General features: G+C 38.8%; 2 protein-coding genes across 7 annotated transcripts in view; both read right to left on the reverse strand.

The window, feature by feature from the left end:
• Positions 1 to 6,111, reverse strand: part of MAK (male germ cell associated kinase) — a 43,611-nt gene extending 37,500 nt beyond the window's left edge. For 2 of the 6 annotated variants that reach the window (XM_020797108.3, XM_020797105.3), the window contains exons 1-2: positions 5,872 to 6,107; positions 182 to 471 (exon numbers count right to left, since the gene is read on the reverse strand). In XM_020797108.3, coding sequence (XP_020652767.3) covers positions 182 to 282 — 101 coding nt within the window. In that variant the 5' untranslated portion in view covers positions 283 to 471; positions 5,872 to 6,107. Of the gene's footprint in view, positions 1 to 181; positions 472 to 5,543; positions 5,719 to 5,744 lie in introns of those variants that run through there. The other 4 variants (XR_012086749.2, XM_072998606.2, XM_020797109.3 and 1 more) reach the window with 4 other exon arrangements.
• Positions 6,112 to 13,715: 7,604 nt separating this feature from the next.
• GCM2 (glial cells missing transcription factor 2) lies at positions 13,716 to 20,941 on the reverse strand. Its single transcript, XM_020797102.3, has 5 exons — positions 20,841 to 20,941; positions 19,300 to 19,552; positions 17,422 to 17,534; positions 15,630 to 15,755; positions 13,716 to 15,012 (listed from the first exon to the last, which is right to left on the reverse strand). Exons 1-5 carry the CDS (start codon positions 20,928 to 20,930, stop codon positions 14,122 to 14,124), a joined length of 1,473 nt encoding a protein of 490 aa, XP_020652761.3. The 5' UTR covers positions 20,931 to 20,941; the 3' UTR covers positions 13,716 to 14,121.
• Between the last annotated feature and the right edge of the window lie 1,015 nt (positions 20,942 to 21,956).

Consider the following 21,956-nt stretch of genomic DNA (forward strand, 5'->3'; position numbering starts at 1 on the left):
GGGTAATTTACAATCAAATTTTACTGCCAACAATGCTAGATGGCACTTCACAGTCTCCATTCCTGCTATACGCTTACAGTACTTTAAGAGTAGTTCCACTTACCTCAGTGGGGCTTACAAGCAGATATCTATGTGACTGCAATGTTAGGCATAAAAAATATAACAGTTTAGCAGCACATACCTTTTGATGGCCACCAGCTCCCCCGATTCATTACTCTTGCCCATCAGCACACTGCCATACGTTCCATCCCCAAGTTGCTTCAAAGTTGTGTAACGATTCATCTTGCAAATTAGCCAAATCCTTCAAAAATTGCTGGAACTATTAATTTTCCGGAATGTTGCTGCTACATGAGTGAATAATCTGTCATAGTAGTTGCTTAAGTCATCAGTCTTCTTTCCCAGTATTATAACCACTCTATCCAGAAATAATTCAGCACTGAAGGGCATAATGGGGCCATTCCTACAAGAATCCTTAGCGACAATAAAAATATTTTAAGTCTTATCATGTAAGATCAATATTATGATTACATATTAGAACAATATTCTCTGTATACAAAGTGAGTCTCTCTCTCTCTCTCTCTCTCTCTCTCTCTCTCTGTGTGTGTGTGTGTGTGTGTGTGTGTGAGTGAGTGAGTGAGTGAGTGAGTGAGTGAGTGAGTGAGTGAGTGAGTGAGTGAGTGGATAAAACAAAGTTTGTATACAATGCACATCCCAAATAAATCCATTCTGTACACTAGGCAGACAGATCATCAAGACAGCTCTCTTAAAAAGTGTGATCGTTTCATCTAGGACAATGGTTCTTAACCTTGGATTACTCAGGTGTTTTTGAACTGCAACTCCCAGAAACCCCAGCCAGCACAGCTGGTGGTGAAGGCTTCTGGGAGTTGCAGTCCAAAAACACCTGATCAACCCAAAGTTAAGAACCACTGATCTAGACCACAACTGTGGTCTTCCATATGCTTTTAAATGGGAGTATCTAAAATCCCTCACCATTCAATAAACTGGCTAGGCCAGATTGGAGCCCCAGGGCAAGAACATCTGGATGACCACAGAATGTAATGGCCCTAAGCCCATTTGTTTCTCTCATCTCTGGCTTGCAGCTATGCAAGTTTACAAGGAAGAAAATTCAACTTTTCTATGCACAGCTTACTCTCAAGTAAGCATGCCAGTAATCACTCTCTTTATTGTAGATAGGTTTCTTGTTCTCTTGGTGTTAAAGAAAACCATTAAAACGTGTACACTGGTTTAGTGAGGCCATTTCACAGTCTGAGGCACTGTAAAAGCATACAACTTATTGGAATGCTCCACATTATATACTATAATAAAGCCAAAATCTGTAAGTCCAAAAGCAGCTCAGTTTTAAACTGCAACACACATGGAAGATTATTTTCTGATGCTCCTAAAATGTATAAAACACACATGTGCCCATTTTCTCAGGATAGTTTATGCGTTAACAGTGAGAAACTAAAAACCCAAAACCAGCTGCCATCTAGCTACACCTGAAGGCTACAAAGGAAATAAGTATTAAAATGTATAATAAGGTAATAAAGAATCTGAAGAGCAACAATAAACTTATGTGAGTGGTACATATATTGCTGTTACATGCTATCAAGTCAGAACTGACTTATAGTGACTCAAATAGGATTTTCAAGGTAAGTGAGGTATTTATGGTGTGGTTTTACCAGTCCTTCCCCTCCCCCAGTGAGTTTCCACAGCAGATCCAGGGGATTGAATCCAGATCTCTGAGCCACTACACTAGAGGGTACCATTACTCTGTCCACTACACTACAGGGTACCAGTACATATACATATACCAGTACTAAAAGGTGGACAAAGATAGATGGTTTCTGCATTTTGCTTCTATAACTACTGTCTAATGGCATAATATAGTTTTTGGGGGAATGGGATTATAACCTGAAAATGGGAAAATGCCAAGAGTAGAAATAATTATGTTTTCTGTTTCTTACATCTACTTCTTCTAAGTAAAAATCTACTTTTAGTAAGGGAAACTGGTTTATGCTCACAGTGTATTTTATGCCACCTTATTTCATGAGTTATATACAGAAATGGGATACAAATACATCACATTCCCTTGGGAGTACTCTGTTGAAAGGAGAGGAAAAATCCTATAGTAAACAACAGATTGTTCCTTATTGCTGAGGACATGCTGCCAATAATCTCCTCAAGCAGGATTAAGAAAGTATTACAGGGAAGGACAGATAGAGGACAAGATGTCACTGCTCAATCAATTTGAAAATTATCAGAAAAGTTGTAGGAGTAATAGTTATAGGCAAAGCAACACCAAATTAACCAATATGTATTTAATGGATTCACTATTTTAAAGTAACGAACCCAAAACACTAGTTAAAAGCATTATTTTAAACTGTAACACTGCATGCATAAATTAACACCATGGTTGAAACTATGTCTGCAAGAACTCTGACACGTTCACATATAATTTCTTTCTCACTAACGGATGTAAATACTTTCCAGCATAAATCCCTTCAAAGCTTTTGAGACAACCTGTAGTTGTAAAAATAAGAACAACACACATATCCATTAATAAAGCTGGCATCCAAAAGAAATTGTCAGATAGTACTTAAGAAATGAATATGTACATTGTCAATATCAAAATCACAATCTAGAAAGTCACTGTGTAAACATACCCTGCCAAAAGTAGTTAAAGCAATTATCAGCAATAAAACAATACACAGATGCCCATTTAATGCTTCCATAAAGGTACAAAACCATTTGAAGTGATTATGCTGGTGCAAGGAAAATAACACAGCATTTTGATTTGTGAATCTGAAGACACTCATGGCTAACAATCCTTATCTTCATTTACACTTCTTGGTGACTGCAAGTTTAAAGTTAAATCATAGCAGCTAGTTTCTAAAAGTTAAAGTAAGCATTAACAATTTCTGAAGACATCTGGAGGTTATTAAAAGCCAATTGAAAGAAAGGTGATGGGAGTATTAGCAAAATGGGCTCACAAGGTGAAAATACAAGTTTTGCTGAAACTTCTGTGATTCCACTGTCAGCATACGTAGCTGAACAAATGCAGTAGCGTTATTCAAGATGCCCATGGAGCGCTGCACTTTGTAACTTCTCTTGAAATGTGAGGCCAAGCTTTGTGTGTCCTGTACAAAACTGGAAATCGTGTATTATAGGATTGTTCTAAGTACTGTATAGAAGAGACAGGAGTTTGTCACCATAGGTTTTTCTCTAAAGGGTATTCCAGCATATAAAGGGCACATCCTGTAAGCTTTTTGAAAACCACAGAATTGAATGGCAATAAACACTACACTTATTGTGTAGGTAACTATTAGTGAACCTATCCAGGATTTGCTATGCTATGAAATATTTATGTTCTATTCTGTGTATAAAAACCTTTCTATGCATATATTTTCTCTTTGAAAACACTAACCAACTCTATTAAACTTAACAGTTTTCTAACCTTAGTTCTTACAGGTAAAGATCAGATACAGATCTCATTAATATTAAGTAACTGAATGCCTGATCAAGTTCATCTCATAAGCATTTTTGCCATAGACTTCACCAGAACTACCAACAGTTGCACAGTTCAGTACGATCTACCTGGGAAAAACTTTGAATTCTCACAGAACCCTAAGATATGTACAACCCATTTAAGATTTGTCTCCTACATTCAACAAAGTATATTCATAACAACCCTACAGAATATTTTAACAGATAAGACCAGACAATCTACCTCCTTTATGTCAATACATGCAATCATAAACACTAGAAAATAATTTCTGTTTCCAAACATTCAGAGAAACAGGTCTTTCTTTGTTGAAATGAACTCCTACTCCTATTGACAATTACAAACACGCAGTGTTCCAACTGTGTATGAAGTGGGAAGGAATGTCTCATTAGCACCTTGAAAATAATTTATCTTGCTTCAGTTTTCTTTCCTTGTTTACTTTTACAGGACAAACATCTACGGTTGCTTAACAGTGAGAAGTGGTTACCAAGGTAGTAAAACAGACATCTTTTCATTCATGTGAAAACTGCAGCCTTCAATTTAAATTAAAGAACAGTTAAACTTTCCTTTCCGTAGCATTTGTTCATCTGTCATCATTCCATAATTAGGACAAAGTACTATTACATATTCTTCCACTTATTTTGTTACATTGATTCCAACCACATTTAAATATGAATTCAGAGAAAGGTGTTTTTTTCCAAACAATTAAGCAGAATTAAGGTCACCTACAGAAACTAATATGGAATTTACCTGCACCAGATTGAGCTGAAATTATATTTAAGATCACAACCAACAATAGGTTTTTTTTTAAAAAAAAAAAAAGATAAGTGAACATTTTGAATCTTTAGATCCTTGTATAAATACATGAAAAACTGGTAACTAACTACTTCTGAAGCTGGCTGGATAACTCAGTGGTTTAAGTATTGGCTGCAGAGGCTGGAAGTTTGATTCCCCACTGTATCTCCCGCCAGCAGAGCCAGCCTGTGTGGCCTTGAACAAGCTGCACCATCCCACGGGGCACTCCCAAAAAAAGGGAATGGTAAATCACTTCTCAACATTCTTCACTTGGAAAACCCTGGAAAGGATTGCCATGAGTCAGAACTGACTTGATGGGACATTAATTTTATTATTAACTTATTCTGATAAATTGTGGTATGCTTGACTTTAGACACATCTATTTGAATTTCTGAAGGAAATTACAATCATGCTGCCCACAGCATCTGTCAATTCTATTCCAGACAAATTAATGGTTTAACCATATCTCTTCTACAATCTGAATCTTCCGATTCACAGGAAGCATCTAGTTTTGTGCAATGAATTAACAGCTAGGATATATCGCTTAAAACACTCTATTCAGAATTATACAGTATAATGTTATGTATATATTTATTTTTGATAGGAAATATTTTGGGTTACCTCAAATCCCACCACACATGCTTAAGTATACAGTATTTTCACATAAATGAAAAATTAAGCCTATACATTTGGTGCATATATTTCAAAGGACTTTACAGCTTAACTTTGGAGAATTTCATTATACATATTGCCTCGGGAAATTCAAATTTTAATCCCTACATTAATTATGAAGTTCATAGATTGGGCCTGGGACAGTCATTATCCCACAGCCTTATCTACTTATGAGGACAATTGTGAGGATAGTTGTGAATATAGTTGGGTAAACTCATACGCTGCCTTGAGCTTCTTACTGGAAATGGAAGACACACAGGTAATAAATAAGCAGAACTGCAAGGGTTATGCATGAACCGCCAGTATGGTGTAGTAGACAGAGTGATGTCCTAGGACTCAGAAACACGGGTTCAAATCCACATTTGAACATGGAAAATCACTGTGAAGTGGCAGTAGTAAACAACTCCTGAAATATCTCATAAACCTTGAAACCCATGTTAAGGATGCTATAAATCAGATATTAAGACAACCAATGAGATTCGAACGATACTTTAAGATTAAGAAATTCCTTAATTTTAACTACATTCCCATTTAAACGCTTTCAGCCCAATCCTGTGCATCACTGACTCACCAGTTAAGTCCCACCACATCCTCATTAAGCAAGAACAGAACGAGAGGCGGGAGAGTAAACCGCACTGACTGAAATCTTCCTTCTGAGTATGGCCATATATAGGATCAGAAAGGAGGAGACCATATACTGCAGTTCACAAGCCCTGGAGTCGAGCGATCTCGATGGGAAATAAGGGGACACTACTCTAAACTAAAGAGGCACCTGCCCGGCTGCTGCCGCTGCTACTCGTTCCGCCCCACTTTCGCTCCTCCTCCTCCTCCTCCTCCTCAGCATTAATCCTCCGCGCCCCGGCTCTCCTTTTGTCCCCTTCCCTTCGCCCCACACTCACTGCTGAGCTTCTCGCCGCCTGTGGAGGGTCCGGGGCCTCCCCCTCGGAGTCCTTCCGCTCCGTTCGGCCCCTTCATCCCAATGTCCGAACCGCCAGCAACCCTTCCGAGTCTGCCCGGCCCGGGCTCAGCGCCGGCAGCTACTCGTTGCCTAGGCAACCGCCAGCCTAGCGAATGGCCGGGCCGCAGTACTGTACCAACGAAAGGGGTGGATCTAAGAGGAGGGGAAGACGTGAAGAGAAGGCAAGCAGGAAGGCGGCTGGGTAACAGAAAGGGGGTAATCGCGCTTGCGTCTCGTCGCGGCTCTGATTGGCTGGCTCGTTGACAGTTTCAGAAACACTTCGCGCGCGCGCAACTTTCGGGCTTGGAGTTGTGCTCGCGGCTGCTCCGCACGTGACAATCAGTCCCTGCGTTAGGAAAAAAAAGGCAAGTAGAGGGGGTGACAAAAATGGTAAATTTATCTTGAGATGTTTGGATTTTATTTTTATTTTTTTTAAGATAAGCGCGTGAATCAACTGCCTCCTTGGGAAGTAGGGATCACGCGCATACCTCTTGCCCCAAAATAACAGAATTTGGCTGAAGGAATTTGAGGAACCCATTTCTCGGATGGAAGCCCAGTACAGGGTCGTAACTAAGGTGGAGCAACTGGCCTTTGTCTTTGGGCACCGTGATCAAGAGATGAATGTTAGAAAAATGAACTGCAAGCCTCCAGGCCCTATTCATTCTTCCTCAGTGTTTAAAAGCATACATTCTCCTTCGTTTTTCTCTAGGGTGTATACATCAAATAAATAAATAAATAAATAAATAAAAATAGGGGGTTTTGTGCCCATGCAGCAGTGTGGGTGGGAGATCCTGTCAGTTGCTCTGGATGCCCAAATGCCTAGTTACGGCTCTGGCCACATGTAACACACTAGGAGTTATTCCTGAGCAAACGCCTAGAAATGCTAACCATGCTGCTAAAGGCACACTGGCTGTGGGAACTGCTTCCGTCCTAGTTGAGCATTTTTGTGAAGCATGAAGAGTCTTGTGGCACCTTTAAGATTAAAATATTCAATTTATATAAGCTTTAATAAATGATTGCCCCAATTAGTCAGGTGCATGGAGTGTTGCTTCAGTAGGAGAGATATTTATGTAGTGGTGAGGAGGGCAGACCAAATGAAATACTGTGTAATGGAAATGCAAGAAGCCCTTCATATTAATAGACTGTCGATCAAGGGCAATTAAGGATATTTGATCATATTCGGGGAAGTCTCGGGTTTCTTAGTCTTAAGTAAAAGCTATTTGAGGAGAGTGTGCTGGATGGCTTAAAACACTATGGATTTTTTAAATCTGTTCTGGTGTTGGTAAGTGCTGCCCCAAGCAGGATTGGCTTTCTGTGCAAAAGAGAGGCAATAAGTCCCCTCATTAAAGAAGTGTGCAAGTTGAAGAGGGAAATGTTATGTACATGGTTTGGGGGGGGGAGAGAAAACCCTGGTGCATTAGAAAAGGTCGATGAAAAGCCTTTGCTGATGAGGGCCCTGTGGGTAAAGGTTTCTTCATACGTGAAGAATGGGTGTCAATTGTTGATTTTATATCAGACAAAACACACAAACACAACCAAATAAAAGATAAAACAATTGTGGCACCTTAAAGACTAACTCGTTTGTTCGTTCGTTTAGTCGTGTCCGACTCTTCGTGACCCCATGGACCAGAGCACACCAGGCCCTCCTATCTTCCACTGCCTCCCGGAGTTGTGCCAAATTCATGTTGGTTGCTTCGCAGACACTGTCCAACCATCTCATCCTCGGTCGTCCCCTTCTCCTCTTGCCATCACACTTTCCTAACATCAAGGTTTTTTCCAAGGATTCTTTTCTTCTCATGAGATGGCCAAAGTATTGGAGCCTCAGCTTCAGGATCTGTCCTTCCAATGAGCACTCAGGATTGATTTCCTTTAGAACTGATAGGTTTGTTTTCCTTGCAGTCCAGGGGACTCTCAAGAGCCTCCTCCAGCACCACAATTCAAAGGCATCAATTCTTTGGCGGTCTGCTTTCTTTATGGTCCAGCTCTCACTTCCATACATCACAACAGGAAAAACCATAGATCTGACTATTCGGACTTTTGTTGGCAATGTGATGTCTCTGCTTTTTAAGATGCTGTCAAGATTTGTCATCGCTTTCCTCCCAAGAAGCAGGCGTCTTTTAATTTCGTGGCTGCTGTCTCCATCTGCAGTGATCATGGAGCCCAGGAAAATAAAATCTGTCACTGCCTCCATGTCTTCCCCTTCTGTTTCCCAGGAGGTGATGGGACCCGTGGCCATGATCTTAGTTTTTTTGATGTTGAGTTTCAGACCGTTTTTTGCACTCTCCTCTTTCACTCTCATTACAAGGTTCTTTAATTCCTCCTCACTTTCTGCCATCAGAGTGGTATCATCTGCATATCTGAGGTTGTTGATATTTCTTCCAGCAATCTTTATTCCGGCTTGGAATTCATCCAGTCCAGCCTTCCGCATGATGTATTCTGCATATAAGTTAAATAAGCTGGGGGACAATATACAGCCTTGTCGTACTCCTTTCCCAATTTTGAACCAATCAGTTGTTCCATAGCCAGTTCTAACTGTTGCTTCCTGTCCCACATATAGGTTTCTCAGGAGATAGATAAGGTGGTCAGGCACTCCCATTTCTTTAAGAACTTGCCATAGTTTGCTGTGGTCCACACAGTCAAAGGCTTTTGCATAGTCAATGAAGCAGAAGTAAATATTTTTCTGGAACTCTCTGGCTTTCTCCATAATCCAGCGCAAGTTAGCAATTTGGTCTCTATAAAGACTAACTGCTATATTTTAATATGCACTTTCATAGATCAAGTCCACTTCTTCAGACATAAAAGTAAGGCTATACTGTATGACTGAGATATTTATACATGTGTGACATGGTTCTTGATTTAGACTTGGCAGTTCCTCAGCCTTATCCTAAATTATCGCAGATGGATTAACATCCAACAATTGTTTATTAACCTTTAACAGTTCTGAACGAATAGCAGTTTCTGAAAGGCCCCATGACCATTTAGAGATAATGAAAATAGATGAAGTGACAGTTGTTTGATAGCGATGGAGTAGGCGTTTCAGCCTGTGAATAATGTCAAAGATCAGTCTACAAGGTAACACTAGTATAGTTGGCACAAGTAATAAGCTGTGTGAATCAGTGTAGGATTTCACACTTGGTAACAACTTCAGAATCTTTGATATTCAGTCCTTTTTAGTGGGTCTCTAGCATTGGTATATACCTTATGTCAGCTCTTTCTCATTCAAGTCTCATTGTGGGCTGCAGTCCATTTCTTCAGACAACCATCTCTGAAGAAATGCATTGTAATCAAGGAAACATCACACTGAAATATATGTGTTACTCTTAACAGTGCTAATGTACTTTGGTTTTGGTTTTATAAATTTAGGTCCCATCAGTAAAAATACTCAACACTATATAGATCCATAAAACATTCAAATTAACTTATTTGTATATGTGGAAGTATTGCATCATTGGTTTCCAACTGAATTTCATCATATTTGGGTGTAGAATATTGTTCATCTAACTTGCTTCATTTGTTCCAGTTGAAAATATTTGCTTAGAAAATCCCCATATCAGTTTTCTATGGGTGAGACATTACATCCTCCTCGGAAAACTCCTTATGTACGTATCTACATAAATCAATTTGTTAGTGTGACAAAACATCATTAATACCGCATTCTATCTAATTAGAGCACAAAGAAATCAAGCTTAGATTTCCACATATTTAGTTTCCCATTATATGTTACATTATATATTATCAAAAGAGCATAGATGGGTGTGTTATTTCTTTAGAATTTTTTTAAAAGCCAGATATGTTGTGCCTTTATTAGGTCCAACAGCAGTGTCATAAAACAGTGGATTCTTTGCAGTTTTCTACTCTTTTGAAGTCATACGACAGATCAGTATTTAAAAATGTCATTTGCAAACATGAGTGATGGAAAAATTTATCTCTTAGTGCCAAAATCATGATTATAGACTGAATATACTGCTAGCCCATCCTACCTGGTTCCCTTTTTTTCAGTGCACTTCCCCTCACATCCCAGCAACATGAAACCATCCATGAGAAAACACCTGTCTTGCTAATCCAAGTAGCCCTTTCATTCCCACAGAATGAAAAGAGAGAGAGAAAAGAAACGTACAAGTTACCAGCTTATTTTATTGTCACACACCTTGTGATGCAAGTGAAGGATGGCGTACTAGTACTTCAACCAGCACCCAGTGTTCAAATGGTGGGAAGGACTGAGTACAGTACTCTTCATAAAATACAAAAGACACTTACAGGGAATACTTGAAGCTGAAAAGGAACCTTGTGTTTCCAGAGTCTTGTGTATTCTGTAGGTATGTTAGAAAGCGAGAGAGAGATCCCCGGAGACTGTGGCAATCAATAGGATTCCTCTCCCTATTGTGCTGCATAATGATATTTGGGTTTGGTGGCTGTACCATTGTCTGAATATGATCAGAGAAAAGAAAATTGAATGATCCACTCACTAGCCCAGATACCCTGAGTCAGCAGGAGTTCTGTTTCTAAATAAAGATATGTAGGGATGTTTTTCAAAACTCCGCGCATACTTGCCTGATCACAACAGGTTAAAGTTTACTTGACTTAACTCAGGCCATTGTGACCATATCCTAAGGTGATTGGCTTTCTTAGTCATGTTGACAGATAAATTGATTCCACAGCAAGTCAACTGTGTAGAAAATCAGGGGCATTCTGGAATCCAAAGGAAACATTGAAACCATCAGCAAACATTCTCAGGTGAAAATGGGTTCAGTAGAAATGTTTAAAAACTACTGTCATGAAATAAATTAAGCATGGAACTGTACTGTTATTGTTTACATAGCATACAGTTTCAGACCTGGTTTAGTGAGCAGTCTCAGTGTCGAAGAAAAGATGAAAAATGAGCTATTTGTGATTTAAATTATTTTAATAGTGTCCAGTGCACCATTCTGTAATACAGTTTTTTACACCAGAAATGATACTGCATCAGCAACTTTATACCTCTTATAAGTGTGATAAATACACATGTGATAATGAGAGTGAGCTGGCTGCATATGCTTCAAGGTCTTTGAGGTTCATCACCTTCAGCACTATTTTAGAAATCTTAGCATTAAAATAAATATTACGTTAGTGAATTCAAGCATATGCATTCCTGCTTACTTGCATATCTGTGTTACTCTTCATGTGTAATCTAACCTACCCATCATGTTATTCATTGTTTTGTCCTTTGGTGCCAGTTCTTAAGTTTCATAGATAATAGACCTCTTGACCTTAGAAGCTACTGCTCATTGTTTATACAAAACTGCAATGTTTTCCAAAGCAGTGCGATGAACAACATGTACTGATCAGTTGGCACATCATTTTGTCCTACAGACAAAACAACACTCATGTACCTTGCTCTTCCTATGAACCAGGATACTAAATGAAATATAATATGCAAGAACTAAAAGATCCATGAAGAGCAATTGCAGTTTGCTTTACAAGACAATAAATTTTGGGGGTTGGGGACAACATCCTGATGCACCTGGTGTTTATTCATTTTACACTTTGGTTCATCTACATTCAAATCCTGACTTTGTTAAAAATTGGTTTGGAATCTCATGGAATATGCTGTAGTTTACTGGGAGAAGAACAAGCAAATTTCAGCCTGCATTTCTAAGCAATTCAAAAAAATAGTGGAACAGAACATGTGTAACATTTTTACAATATTTCAGTATTAACTTCCAAACACACACCCTCTCTCCTCCTCGTGTTCTTGTGCTGCATGCATCAAATGGAAGAGAATGCAAGTCATTTTCAGTGGATTCTTTTTTGTGGAACTTTTATAGTGTACCATTAATCTCTTCCTCCATTTCTTGGGGTGGGGTACAAAGTGCGTTTCTTATACTAGTCCTATCTTTCCTCGGTGTTGCTTGTGAACTAGACACTTCTGTCTGAAATCACCTGTTTCTAGGGAAAATTTATTTTTCCAAGGATGACACACAATAATTGGTTGTGGGAGAAAGGGGACTTTCCTTCAACCTCACTACCGACTTGCCCTACAGTGGGGTGTGCTGTGTTGTCTACATTACACGATGGGTCTGATCAGATCACTGATGTCACTCATGGAGAACAGTAACATGCACTCCTTCATGCTTCTAACATGTTGTACATTTCTTTTTAAAGTTTGTTCAGTGTTTACAAACATTTAAAGTGTAAAAGCACTGTATTATTAATGAAGGAACCAAATGAGACCAAAAAAAAAGTAAACATACTGCAACTTTCCACTACTTTACTGTTGCCACCCTGGCCAATTGTGAAGACTATGAGCTTCCCCCTTCAATCATCTTAGGCCTTAGCAGAGTTTGTGGCAATAGCACACTTGGTTTAAAGCCATAGCTGCTCCAGCCAAATATAAAGTGATAGTTAAGTCTGTGTATTATTTTATTTTCTTCCTCATCCAAGCAATAATACTAAGACTGATTTCAGATGGGAGAGAAGCACGTAATCAAGTGACTCTAGCATTTGACAGATGTCACCAGGCAAAAAAGAGAAACTCTCTCCATTTGGTGACTGGAGATAGTGGGGATTCCTCCTCAGAATAACCGCAGAGTCAAGTTTAGCGGAAGAGAGAGGTCCCGTGGATGGATGGAGCTTTTACACAGCCCTCCTCAAGCCAGATGGGGAGCCCTAGCAGGCTGAATTATGCTCATGCAGATGAGGTTCTCTGCATATTTATAAAGCCTGTTCTGGAAGGGTGGAATAGGAGACAGAGAAACATGGCTTGCTTTTTCATGTTTAGTTTCAAAGGAGTAATCCTTTTCTTGTGAAATACTGAAGATGTAGGCTGTGGTATGGCAGATTGGAATGTACAGGTCCTTTATCTCCTTATAACATTTCAACCTCATTTAGGTCTCCAACACTGCACAGTATTACTCACCAGTCTGTTGGAATCTGTGGGAATCCTGCGTGACCTGCTTGTTACAGTGGTATCAGAGGGAGTTAAGAGCAACTACTGTACCTTATCCCAGGCTGGGATCAAAACATCAAGGGTCTCTGCTTTTGTTGCCACAGGAAACAAACATAATCTGATCTGTGTTAGCAGATTTACATACACATTTTTGAAAAACGTAATTTAAAGAGCTTCTGGTAAGAATTCTGGTAAGAAACCTCGTTGTTTTGAAGGGAAAGCAAGCAACAAAGCAAACAAGGCAACCTTGAATCCAGGACATGAATTCTGAGGCACATCTGTGAACTAGTCTTCTCTTGCCACTACCAACATCCCTTCCCCCCCTTGGGTTAACATAGCTGTGAAGTGGTTTAGGCTGACTGACTGCACTTGGGCCAGAGGGCTCCACAGGAAGTAGAGAGCTGAACCCCAGTACCCACATAACAGGTCTAATAGCACAGATTCCAATCACTGTTTTCCCATGGCATCGGGTTTGTGTAAATCTTAAAACAAGTATTGGTTGAAGGGGAAAGATGACTGAAAGATTATTTGCAGGAAGACAATATTTTTACAGTTTTGCAAAGTAACAGTCTGCCCATGCAATTTACAGTATTAAAATGCACAATGATCCATATTTATTTCTTTGTTTTATCTCCCTTAGTAAACTTTCCTCTTATTTATAAGTACTGTACTCAAAAGAATCCCAAGGGGTTGGGGATAAGAATGGGATAACAAATACTATAACCATGTTTATGCAAAGACACAGTTATAAAAGTGATAAAGTTTGAATTTTCCATGCTTTTATTTCTGTGTGGTTTTGCACTGTCATGTTGTACTTTCCTTAGAACAGTAGTTCCTAAACTTTTCTGCACCAGACACCCTTTTTGATTTTTGGGAAACCCTCACACCTACCAACCTCTCCTTTATCATCATCCATTGTCCTTTTTAGAAAAAACTGCTATTTGCAGTAGAAAAACAAAAGAACTCGTATCAAAACTTGATTTAAATTGGAGTACGAAATCTGGGAAAAAAGTGTTTATTGAGAAAAATATTGTTATGTCATGGAAGTCACATTGGCTGGTATGCAGATACACCCTTAGAATTTCTTCATGTTTCCAAAATGAGTATGCCCCCTGGTTTGGAAAGCAATGATTTAAAATGAATAACTTGCCTGGAGCCTCAGTATTGCCCAATTCCTCCAAAGCCTGATTTCCATATTAGCAATTAACCTTTAATTGTTATGTTTTGAATATGCACAACGAATCTAATATTGCCATCCCAAGGGGCTTAGTATTCAGTGTTCTCAAATCTGAATATCTGTTCTTCGTATGCTGCATAACTTTTTTCTGTGTTGGGGCTGTCCTGACAAGTATCCACAGATGCTGCTGCTGTTGCTGCCTTATTAGTGGTCAGAAAATGTTCACCCATCAGATTTGATCTGTCCATTGCCCACTCTTCTTGAAAGTTTATCTGTGGACAGACATTTTCTGAAAGGTTCTCTGCCAGGGGACAGCTTACAAAATCTTTTACAGTGTACACATTATCGCCATACTTTGCTGCAGCAGGTTTGTAAGCTTCAAGAGACATCTTAGTAGTAGTAGTTATAACAGTTTGCAAAGCTGGAACTTCCAAAGATGAAAGACTACTATATCTACAAGTATATTCTTCAGAATAATGGGGATGATTAGCACTGGACTGGCATGTTCCATAGTTAATTCTTCCTTCATAGTCCATTTCCCCCAAGGACTGTTGGAATCCATGATGTTTATACATGCTATCCAAGTTCTTCTCATGGGCGTTGAGTGTATTTACATGATATTGTAGTCCACTCAGCATGATGTGATCAGGATCTGCCGGAATGTCCACCATATCTTTGTGAAATGTTGGATAAAAACTGGACCCTACATAACCAGGAAAGGTACATTCATAACTACAGCTTGTTTTTGATGTATAGACTTTGGGGCTTGGGTACTTCTGAAGTGGTGCTACCACATCCCCTTGAAAGCTGGTTACGTCGTAAGTAATATTGTTTGGCTCTGTATTTTGAAAGAAATGGTGAGACTGAGCTAACAACGGCAGGTTGGCGTCTGTGACTATGCTGAAATTTTCAGGTACTTCTTCACATGCGAAATGATGAATGTAGTGAAAGTGATTCCCATTCTCATTACAGAGTCCTGTCTAAAAAGAACATCAATTAAAACAAGTTTTTTGAAGCAAAGTGAATGTACATAAGCAGTATAATAGCAAATAGGAATTATCAGGGGTTTTTTTTTATAGCTGTGTCCTTCAAATTTGGACAAATGACACACCAAATCAGGTGTGAACCAAATCAGGGTCATGAAGACAAGTTCAGGAGAAAAAGCCTTCTCGGTGAATCTGAAACTAAACACTTGTAAAGGTTCGTGGGCATTAATATTGGTTGGGAGGAACTCCACAGAGATAATTACTGTGCCCGCCTGCCCCATTGATGCATTTCTCTCCAGATCCTCCATATGAAGACAACACCAGGATAGGGAAGAGAGAGAGAGAAGAGAGAATGGTCTTTGTGACCAACAACTCAGGCTTCTATTTGAAAGCTTTTAGCTTCCGCCAGGAAGCATTCTTGGAGCCAACGTGACATCTCTGGTACTTGGTTTTGTTTGTTTTCTGATCCCATTTGCTATATATATGGTCATGAGCCCTAATTCCACTTGTTTGTTTTATTTTTATACATGTGTTGATTTTCAGCTCACATACACATTTACGCGTGATACCTCCGATCAAAATTTCTGATAATACTGCAGCTCTATAATTACCTGAAAATCCAGAAGCCTTTTTTTCTGGGATGAGTGAGAAGACGGTGTTTGCTTTTTGAGGGCACTTCTTCTCACCTCTGTTTCTGATTTACTCTCTGGTCTAGGGTGGTCATGTAGTCCTTTGGCCTAAAATAATATAGGGCCATGTAAAATCATCTTATTTACAGGGAGGAAATATGACTGTACAAACATTCTGTGCTATCTTTGTTGGAGAGCTTGAGCATAATTTAGATTGTTTCTTACAAAAAAAAAACCCACAGCTTCATTGATTTCAGGATCACAGAGAGTGTCTCCAGGTCAAAGACAAATTAGTTAAGGAGAAAAGACTTTCCCTATAATTTCCCCTCTCGCAACAATAATGAGGTACCTGTTTCCACAGTCAGAATTACAAATGAAGCCCACATTTATCTTATAGCAACCAATCACAAAACAGATGCAAGATACACTGGTGGTAGTGCAAAAAACCCACATGCAGTGACAAACCACTATTCAGGGAATACCCAATTTTAAAAACCTGATAAATTTATTGTCAGCCTCTGATTTATGTCATTGATAATTGTCTTTCCCCATATAATTTGGGCCACAGTCCACCAGCCAATTTGCTTATAAAATAAAATGAAATAGAGAGCTAGTAAGTGTGAATGGAACTAGCGGGTGATGGATCAGAGAAACAACAAGTGGCCAGGATCCAAAGTTCTACTTTCATTGTGGATTTGGGCATGTACTGAAGAAATGTACACATTTATCCTTCACATCATATGACTATCTCTGTCTGAAACTTCCATGCATTTGAAAATATGACTCCTATTCAGCACTGAACAATATAAATCAACATTCAAAGCAACTTTGGCATGCAGAATTAGTTGCATGGTTCTCTCAGTCCTGGCAAATGAATTTTAGGTCTCTGAAAACAGTGTTTTGCATCATGGATAGGCAACTCTGGCCCTCCAAATGGGGTTGGACTATAACTTTCTGCTGCCTTAGCCGCCATAATCAATAGTGAGGGATCTCGGATGTTGAGTCAAAAAATCTTCAGGAGAGCGATAGCTGCTTTTTCTGGCTTCAAATCAAGGCTAATAAGGAATATACCAAAGAACCAGTCAAGTGGCAAAGTCCATTGTTAAGTGACAATGACAATTGTTGTAGGATATCTTGAGTGTAATAAAAATTGTTTATTTTTCATGAGTGGCACAGTGCGAAGCCAGAGGTTGGGATTTCATTTCCCCACTATGCTTCCTGCAAGTCGAGCCAGCCTGTGTGACCTTGGGCAAACAGCACAATCTCAGGATGCCTCCCCAAAAGAAGGGAATGGTAAACCACTTCTGAGTGTTCTCTACCTGGAAAACTCTGAAAAGGGTCACCATAAGTGACTAGATGGTTCATGAGGAGGAGGATATCTTGAGTGTAATAGGATTTATTTGTTTCTCAAGAGTAAATAAATTATTTATTGTTGTTATGGGCCAACTGACTTGTAGTGATCCTAATTGGGTGTTCAGTGTATGTGAGCTATTTAAGACATAATTTTACAATTGTCACCCACGCTCCAGTGAGTCTCAGTAGCCAAGTGAAGATCTGAACTCAGGTCTCCTGAGTCAGGAGAGTCCTAGTCTGTTACTCTATCTAGCCCACTGCACTGACTCTCAAGGTAAAGGTAGCCATGGGTCATTAACATAATAAAATTAATCGACATATATTTATAGTGACGTATTTCTCATTCTGGTGTAGATACACATGTTTTTGGTACATTCCATGCTAAGTAAAACAAGAAACATAGCCTATATCTATATTTTACCTGGAAAAATATTGCTTTGCCCTCATGTCTCCAAAAGTTAGTTACTGGATAGCCACTATGTCCTCGACAAGGAATTAACTCAAGAGCTGAACTGCAGTTTGGACAATGTTTTTCTGCCAAACAGAAAGGTCATTTCAATATCTAGATTTGACAAGTTAGAGGAAAGGATTCTTGTATTCCAAAAATTAAACCTCAAAACAGAGATGTAAATTCTGAAGGAAACTAACCTTACAGAAGCAGAACCTCCAAATTATTTGACTTACAAACATGTATACATCCAATTGTTTTCCCCTTCCCATATACTCCAACAGTCAGACTTGCTGAGTAGGACTCAGCTGGATTCCCACACATTTCTTGTGTAACAATAACAAGTCATCCCAGCAACACAATCTATTTTACCTAAAGATCAAGGGCATTGAGTCCTTTGAGCAAGGTGGAATAATAGATTCCTAGGACATTAAAACAACTGCTATGACTTTAATTTAAGGTTATTGAAACTGTTCTGGTTATAATTACCAGTACATGATTGGAACATCCTGTTTGACTGTCACAGAAGTGTTAACAGAAAGTTCACTTATAGGTAAATTCATAGCTTTAATAGGACAACAGTTAACCTATTACAAGAGTGCTGGTGGAAAAGTTGCCTTGGGATTACAGTGGGGTCTCTACTTAAGAACTTAATCCGTATTGGAAGGTGGTTCTCAAGTGGAAAAGTTCTTATGTAGAATCTGCATTTCCCATAGGAATGCATTGAAAACCATTTAATCTGTATCTGCTCTTTTCCGTCCATAGAAACTAATGGGAAGCTGCTATTCCGCCTTCTACCACTAGAGGGGGATATTTTTTCTTTTTTTTCCCTTAGGTCAGGGAACAGTGTTAAAAGCACTTCTGACGAAGCTAATTTTGAAGCAATGGACTGAAAACCAATTAATCTGTTCTGGCTGTTTTTTTGTTATGTAGAGGTGCGTTCGTACATTGAAGCATTAGTTCCCATAGGAACTAATTCAAAGCTGGTTAATACGTACTCTACCACTAGGGGGAGAACTTTTTTTTTTAACCTAAGATGACCTAAGGTTTAAAAAAGAGCAGGAAAGTTTTTTTTTCCTGTTCTTATCTTGGATTTTTGTTCTCAAGTAGAAGCAAAATTTAGCAAATGGAGCTGTTCTTAAGTGGAATTGTTCTTAAGTAGGGACGTTCTTAAGTAGAGACCCCACTGTAGTTTTTCCATGCCATTTTTCTGAAGAATAGTACTGGAAATAGACCCCAGATTCCTACAAAGTGCTACACATTGAACCAACATTATTTTTGTTTCTTCTTCATAAATTCACTGCTACAAAAGTAGTGTGGATTCCAGCACTTTTTTCCCTGATATGTAACTATATATATTCAGATATTGGGTGGCTTCAAAAAAAGGCATCTCATAAGTATCAAAAAACATTATTGTATAAGAGGACTAAACAAATGACTAAACAAATAATCACATTCCTGTCTTTAAGATTCATATCTCAGGGTCCAGCTAAACATTAAAGGGGTTATGTATTTTCTGTTATTAGGACATTTGTCCTCCAGAACTACATGTCTGAGCAATCAGACTGACAAATTAAATTTCTGTTTGCTCTCTGATGATTACTCATAAAACACAGTCTAAGTGTTTGTTGAGATAAACAGAAATATTTCATTAATTAAGGGAACACCAATTCTAAATATATGCTGAGCATATGATATAACTACACCCCCAGAATTACTGTTTTTCAATAACAAGTAATGGGTCAACAGAATTCTTTGCTGGAAAAGAAACTCTAAAAGTCCTGTACAGCTCTGAAATTGGAGCAGAAGGGGACAACTGTTTGGCATCCTCTCTCATCACACTGCTCTCACTTTGTTGCTTTTGTCGAGCCTTATCGCATATGGCAGGCCGGAGCTGCAGCTTGGTCCCATCTGGAAGGGTGCAATTTCTGGCACATACCACCACACCAAGGCAGGACTTCTTGAGGATTTGGCAGTTGTGATTGTTGGTGTTGCGCATGGCCCAACCACTGAGATGCCGCTGTGCATTTTTATCCTCATTGGAGTAGATAAACCGCAAATAACCATCTGGCCATTCCTGGAAAGAATCGAAGTTCTTGGGCTCCTAGCATTGAAGGCAAATGAGCAAGTGAAAGGAGGAAAGAAGAGAGGGTAAAAGTTAGGTGGATACAATATTCCATCAAGACAAAGGCTAACCATTACTTTTGGGTTGTTGTTGTTGTTTAGGCATCACAGCAAATACATGAATTCTCATTTGCAACAACCAAAGAAAAATGGATAAAAAATCTAATATTTAATTTCCCTGAAGCCCTCTAGTAACTTCCCAGCTGCCATCAACATCTAGCTTCACATAGCTATCCATCTGTCTGCCATGTCTCTGTACTGAACTGTGCATTCCACTAAACATGCAGAAATGTATAACTATGGACTTATGGTTATCCTGATAGTACAAGCCCCAAATGGTGTTTCCTTATCACTACTAAAATATTTATATTCTGTAATTCTTCATTCTCCTTTGTGAACTTTCTCTTTTAAGTTGTAATGTAACAATATATTGAGTGGCTTTGGGTCTTCATCTTATTACTTTCTTCTAGGACTGGGCCCACTTATCAAAGTTTTTTAAAAAAAAACACAACAGCAAACAGCAGCATATATATCCTCTGCCCTGCATTGTATCAGTCATGCTGTCATGTTGACATCCTATTCTTTCTGGCGTGTATTCTTGTGTGCTGCGTTCCCTTTTTATGCTTTAACAGGTATCCAGACAAACATTTAACACTGGAGCAAAACTTTTTCCCACCTGTTCAAACTATGATTGGCTTGGATATCTTGCCATTATAGCTAGATCATAGTAAGGGGAAGGCAGTAGGAAAAGAAGTTACCTAAGATGAGATGGATTGACACAGTTAAGGAAGGTTTGGCCTTTCATTTGCAAAACAAGAGGGCTGATAATGATAGGACCTTTTGCTTAGGAACTTCACACATTTGTGAAAGAGCAGCACATTTTGGAGAAATAAAAAAATACATTAAACACTTGGTATATCTTTCAAAAACACCAATGGCTAAAAAAGTAAACAGCTGAAAAATATGCATAAAAAATTTTGGTCAATTGGGGGGGGGGATGGAAAAAACTGTGCATGGATTAAAAGAAAGCCAAGCACAAATTTTCTTGCAGGAAAAGAAAACAAAAACTGTTTCCACCAGATACAGAACTGGGATAGACTGAGAATGCTGGTGCAATTCTAAGAAATGCAGTGAAAGGTTTAAACAGATAAATGTTCAGATCTTTATTGGAAAAGCCCTTAAAGTAATAAAAGGCCTCTATAGAAAATTGGATCACAAAAGATTTTGGATAAGTCACTTTCTTCCAAACCTCATTTTTTGCCTGGTACCTGTGGTAAGTTGGGGTCATTGATATCCCAGGTCAGCTTCATTCCAAAGGAACAGATGTAGTCAGAATCCTCAAAGGGGTCCTTTGACATGATCCTTCAACACCACACACCTGAAAGAACAGGGAGCCAACAAGGAATGGCAAAAGGCCTTTCCCCCTTCTTTTTATCCTCTGGCTGGAGACAATACTTAATTTCTCTTCATCAAAAAAACTCAATGTGAAAATCTTAGAAAATAGTTACACTTCCTGGTCAGTGGTTCATTCCTGAAATGTATTCATTTGTTTAATGCATTTTAAATTATTCATTAACTGAAGTTCCTTAGGCTATGAACAATATGTTTTAAAACATAGCAACAATACAACAAAATGTACTAGTTAATGATGAAAAAGAACATAAAGATGAAACTAGCCACAGAAAATAAAATATTTTATTATGTAAAACCAAATTAAAGGGTAAAAGTGCAAAGGTTGGGTAGTACTGAAACAGGTCTTAGAATGGCTGAGATTATAGGAAGGTCTTCACTGACACACACAAAACACTAGGGTTCTGTTTAATTAGCTCTAACGTAATGAGTAGCACTTGGAAAATTAACTTATTGAACTGAGCATGTAATTTCCTACATAATTTTTTCTCTCCTAATTCACCAACTGGTTTCTGAGGCACACCTTGAAAGAAAAAGTCCGTTCTCCTAAGCAGATGCTAAAGAGTATATTGGTAATGACTTCCCATGTGCACACAATAGCTGTGGGGATAAACCCATGAAATCCTTATGTGAATATGTGTGATAAGATAACTATACATGCATGCTTTCACTACATGTATAGCCTAGTAAACTAAGGTCAATTACACCTTTCTAACATGTGCACATGTAGCAGCAACAACATGCAATGAGAACACTTTCATGGTTATTTTTGATACAGATGCACTTTCAGTAAAGATTATGTGCAAAACCGACCCTCCCCAAGCTATAACGCTATAATATTCACAAGTAACCTGTGGCTGAACAATGCAATACTAGGAGCAGCTCTAAGGAGAAGATGACACAATGAATTTAGTAGCCCATACTACTTAAGAATAGCAGCCAGTAATTAGTTTTTCCCCCCTTCCTGAGCAGTT

Source organism: Pogona vitticeps, chromosome 4 (assembly GCF_051106095.1).
Source record: "Pogona vitticeps strain Pit_001003342236 chromosome 4, PviZW2.1, whole genome shotgun sequence".
Lineage (NCBI taxonomy): Eukaryota > Metazoa > Chordata > Lepidosauria > Squamata > Agamidae > Pogona > Pogona vitticeps.

Bases quoted from the DNA above. Each gene is read 5' to 3' on its own strand.
- GCM2 (XM_020797102.3), bottom strand. From the start codon at position 20,930: ATGTCAAAGGACCCCTTTGAGGATTCTGACTACATCTGTTCCTTTGGA. The intron at 15,756-17,421 runs GTAAAATATAGA...ATATTATTTTAG, and splicing joins GCAAAGCAATATTTTTCCAG to GCCAAAGGACTACATGACCA. The intron at 15,013-15,629 runs GTAATTATAGAG...TGTTCTTTTTAG, and splicing joins AAAGGCTTCTGGATTTTCAG to ACAGGACTCTGTAATGAGAA.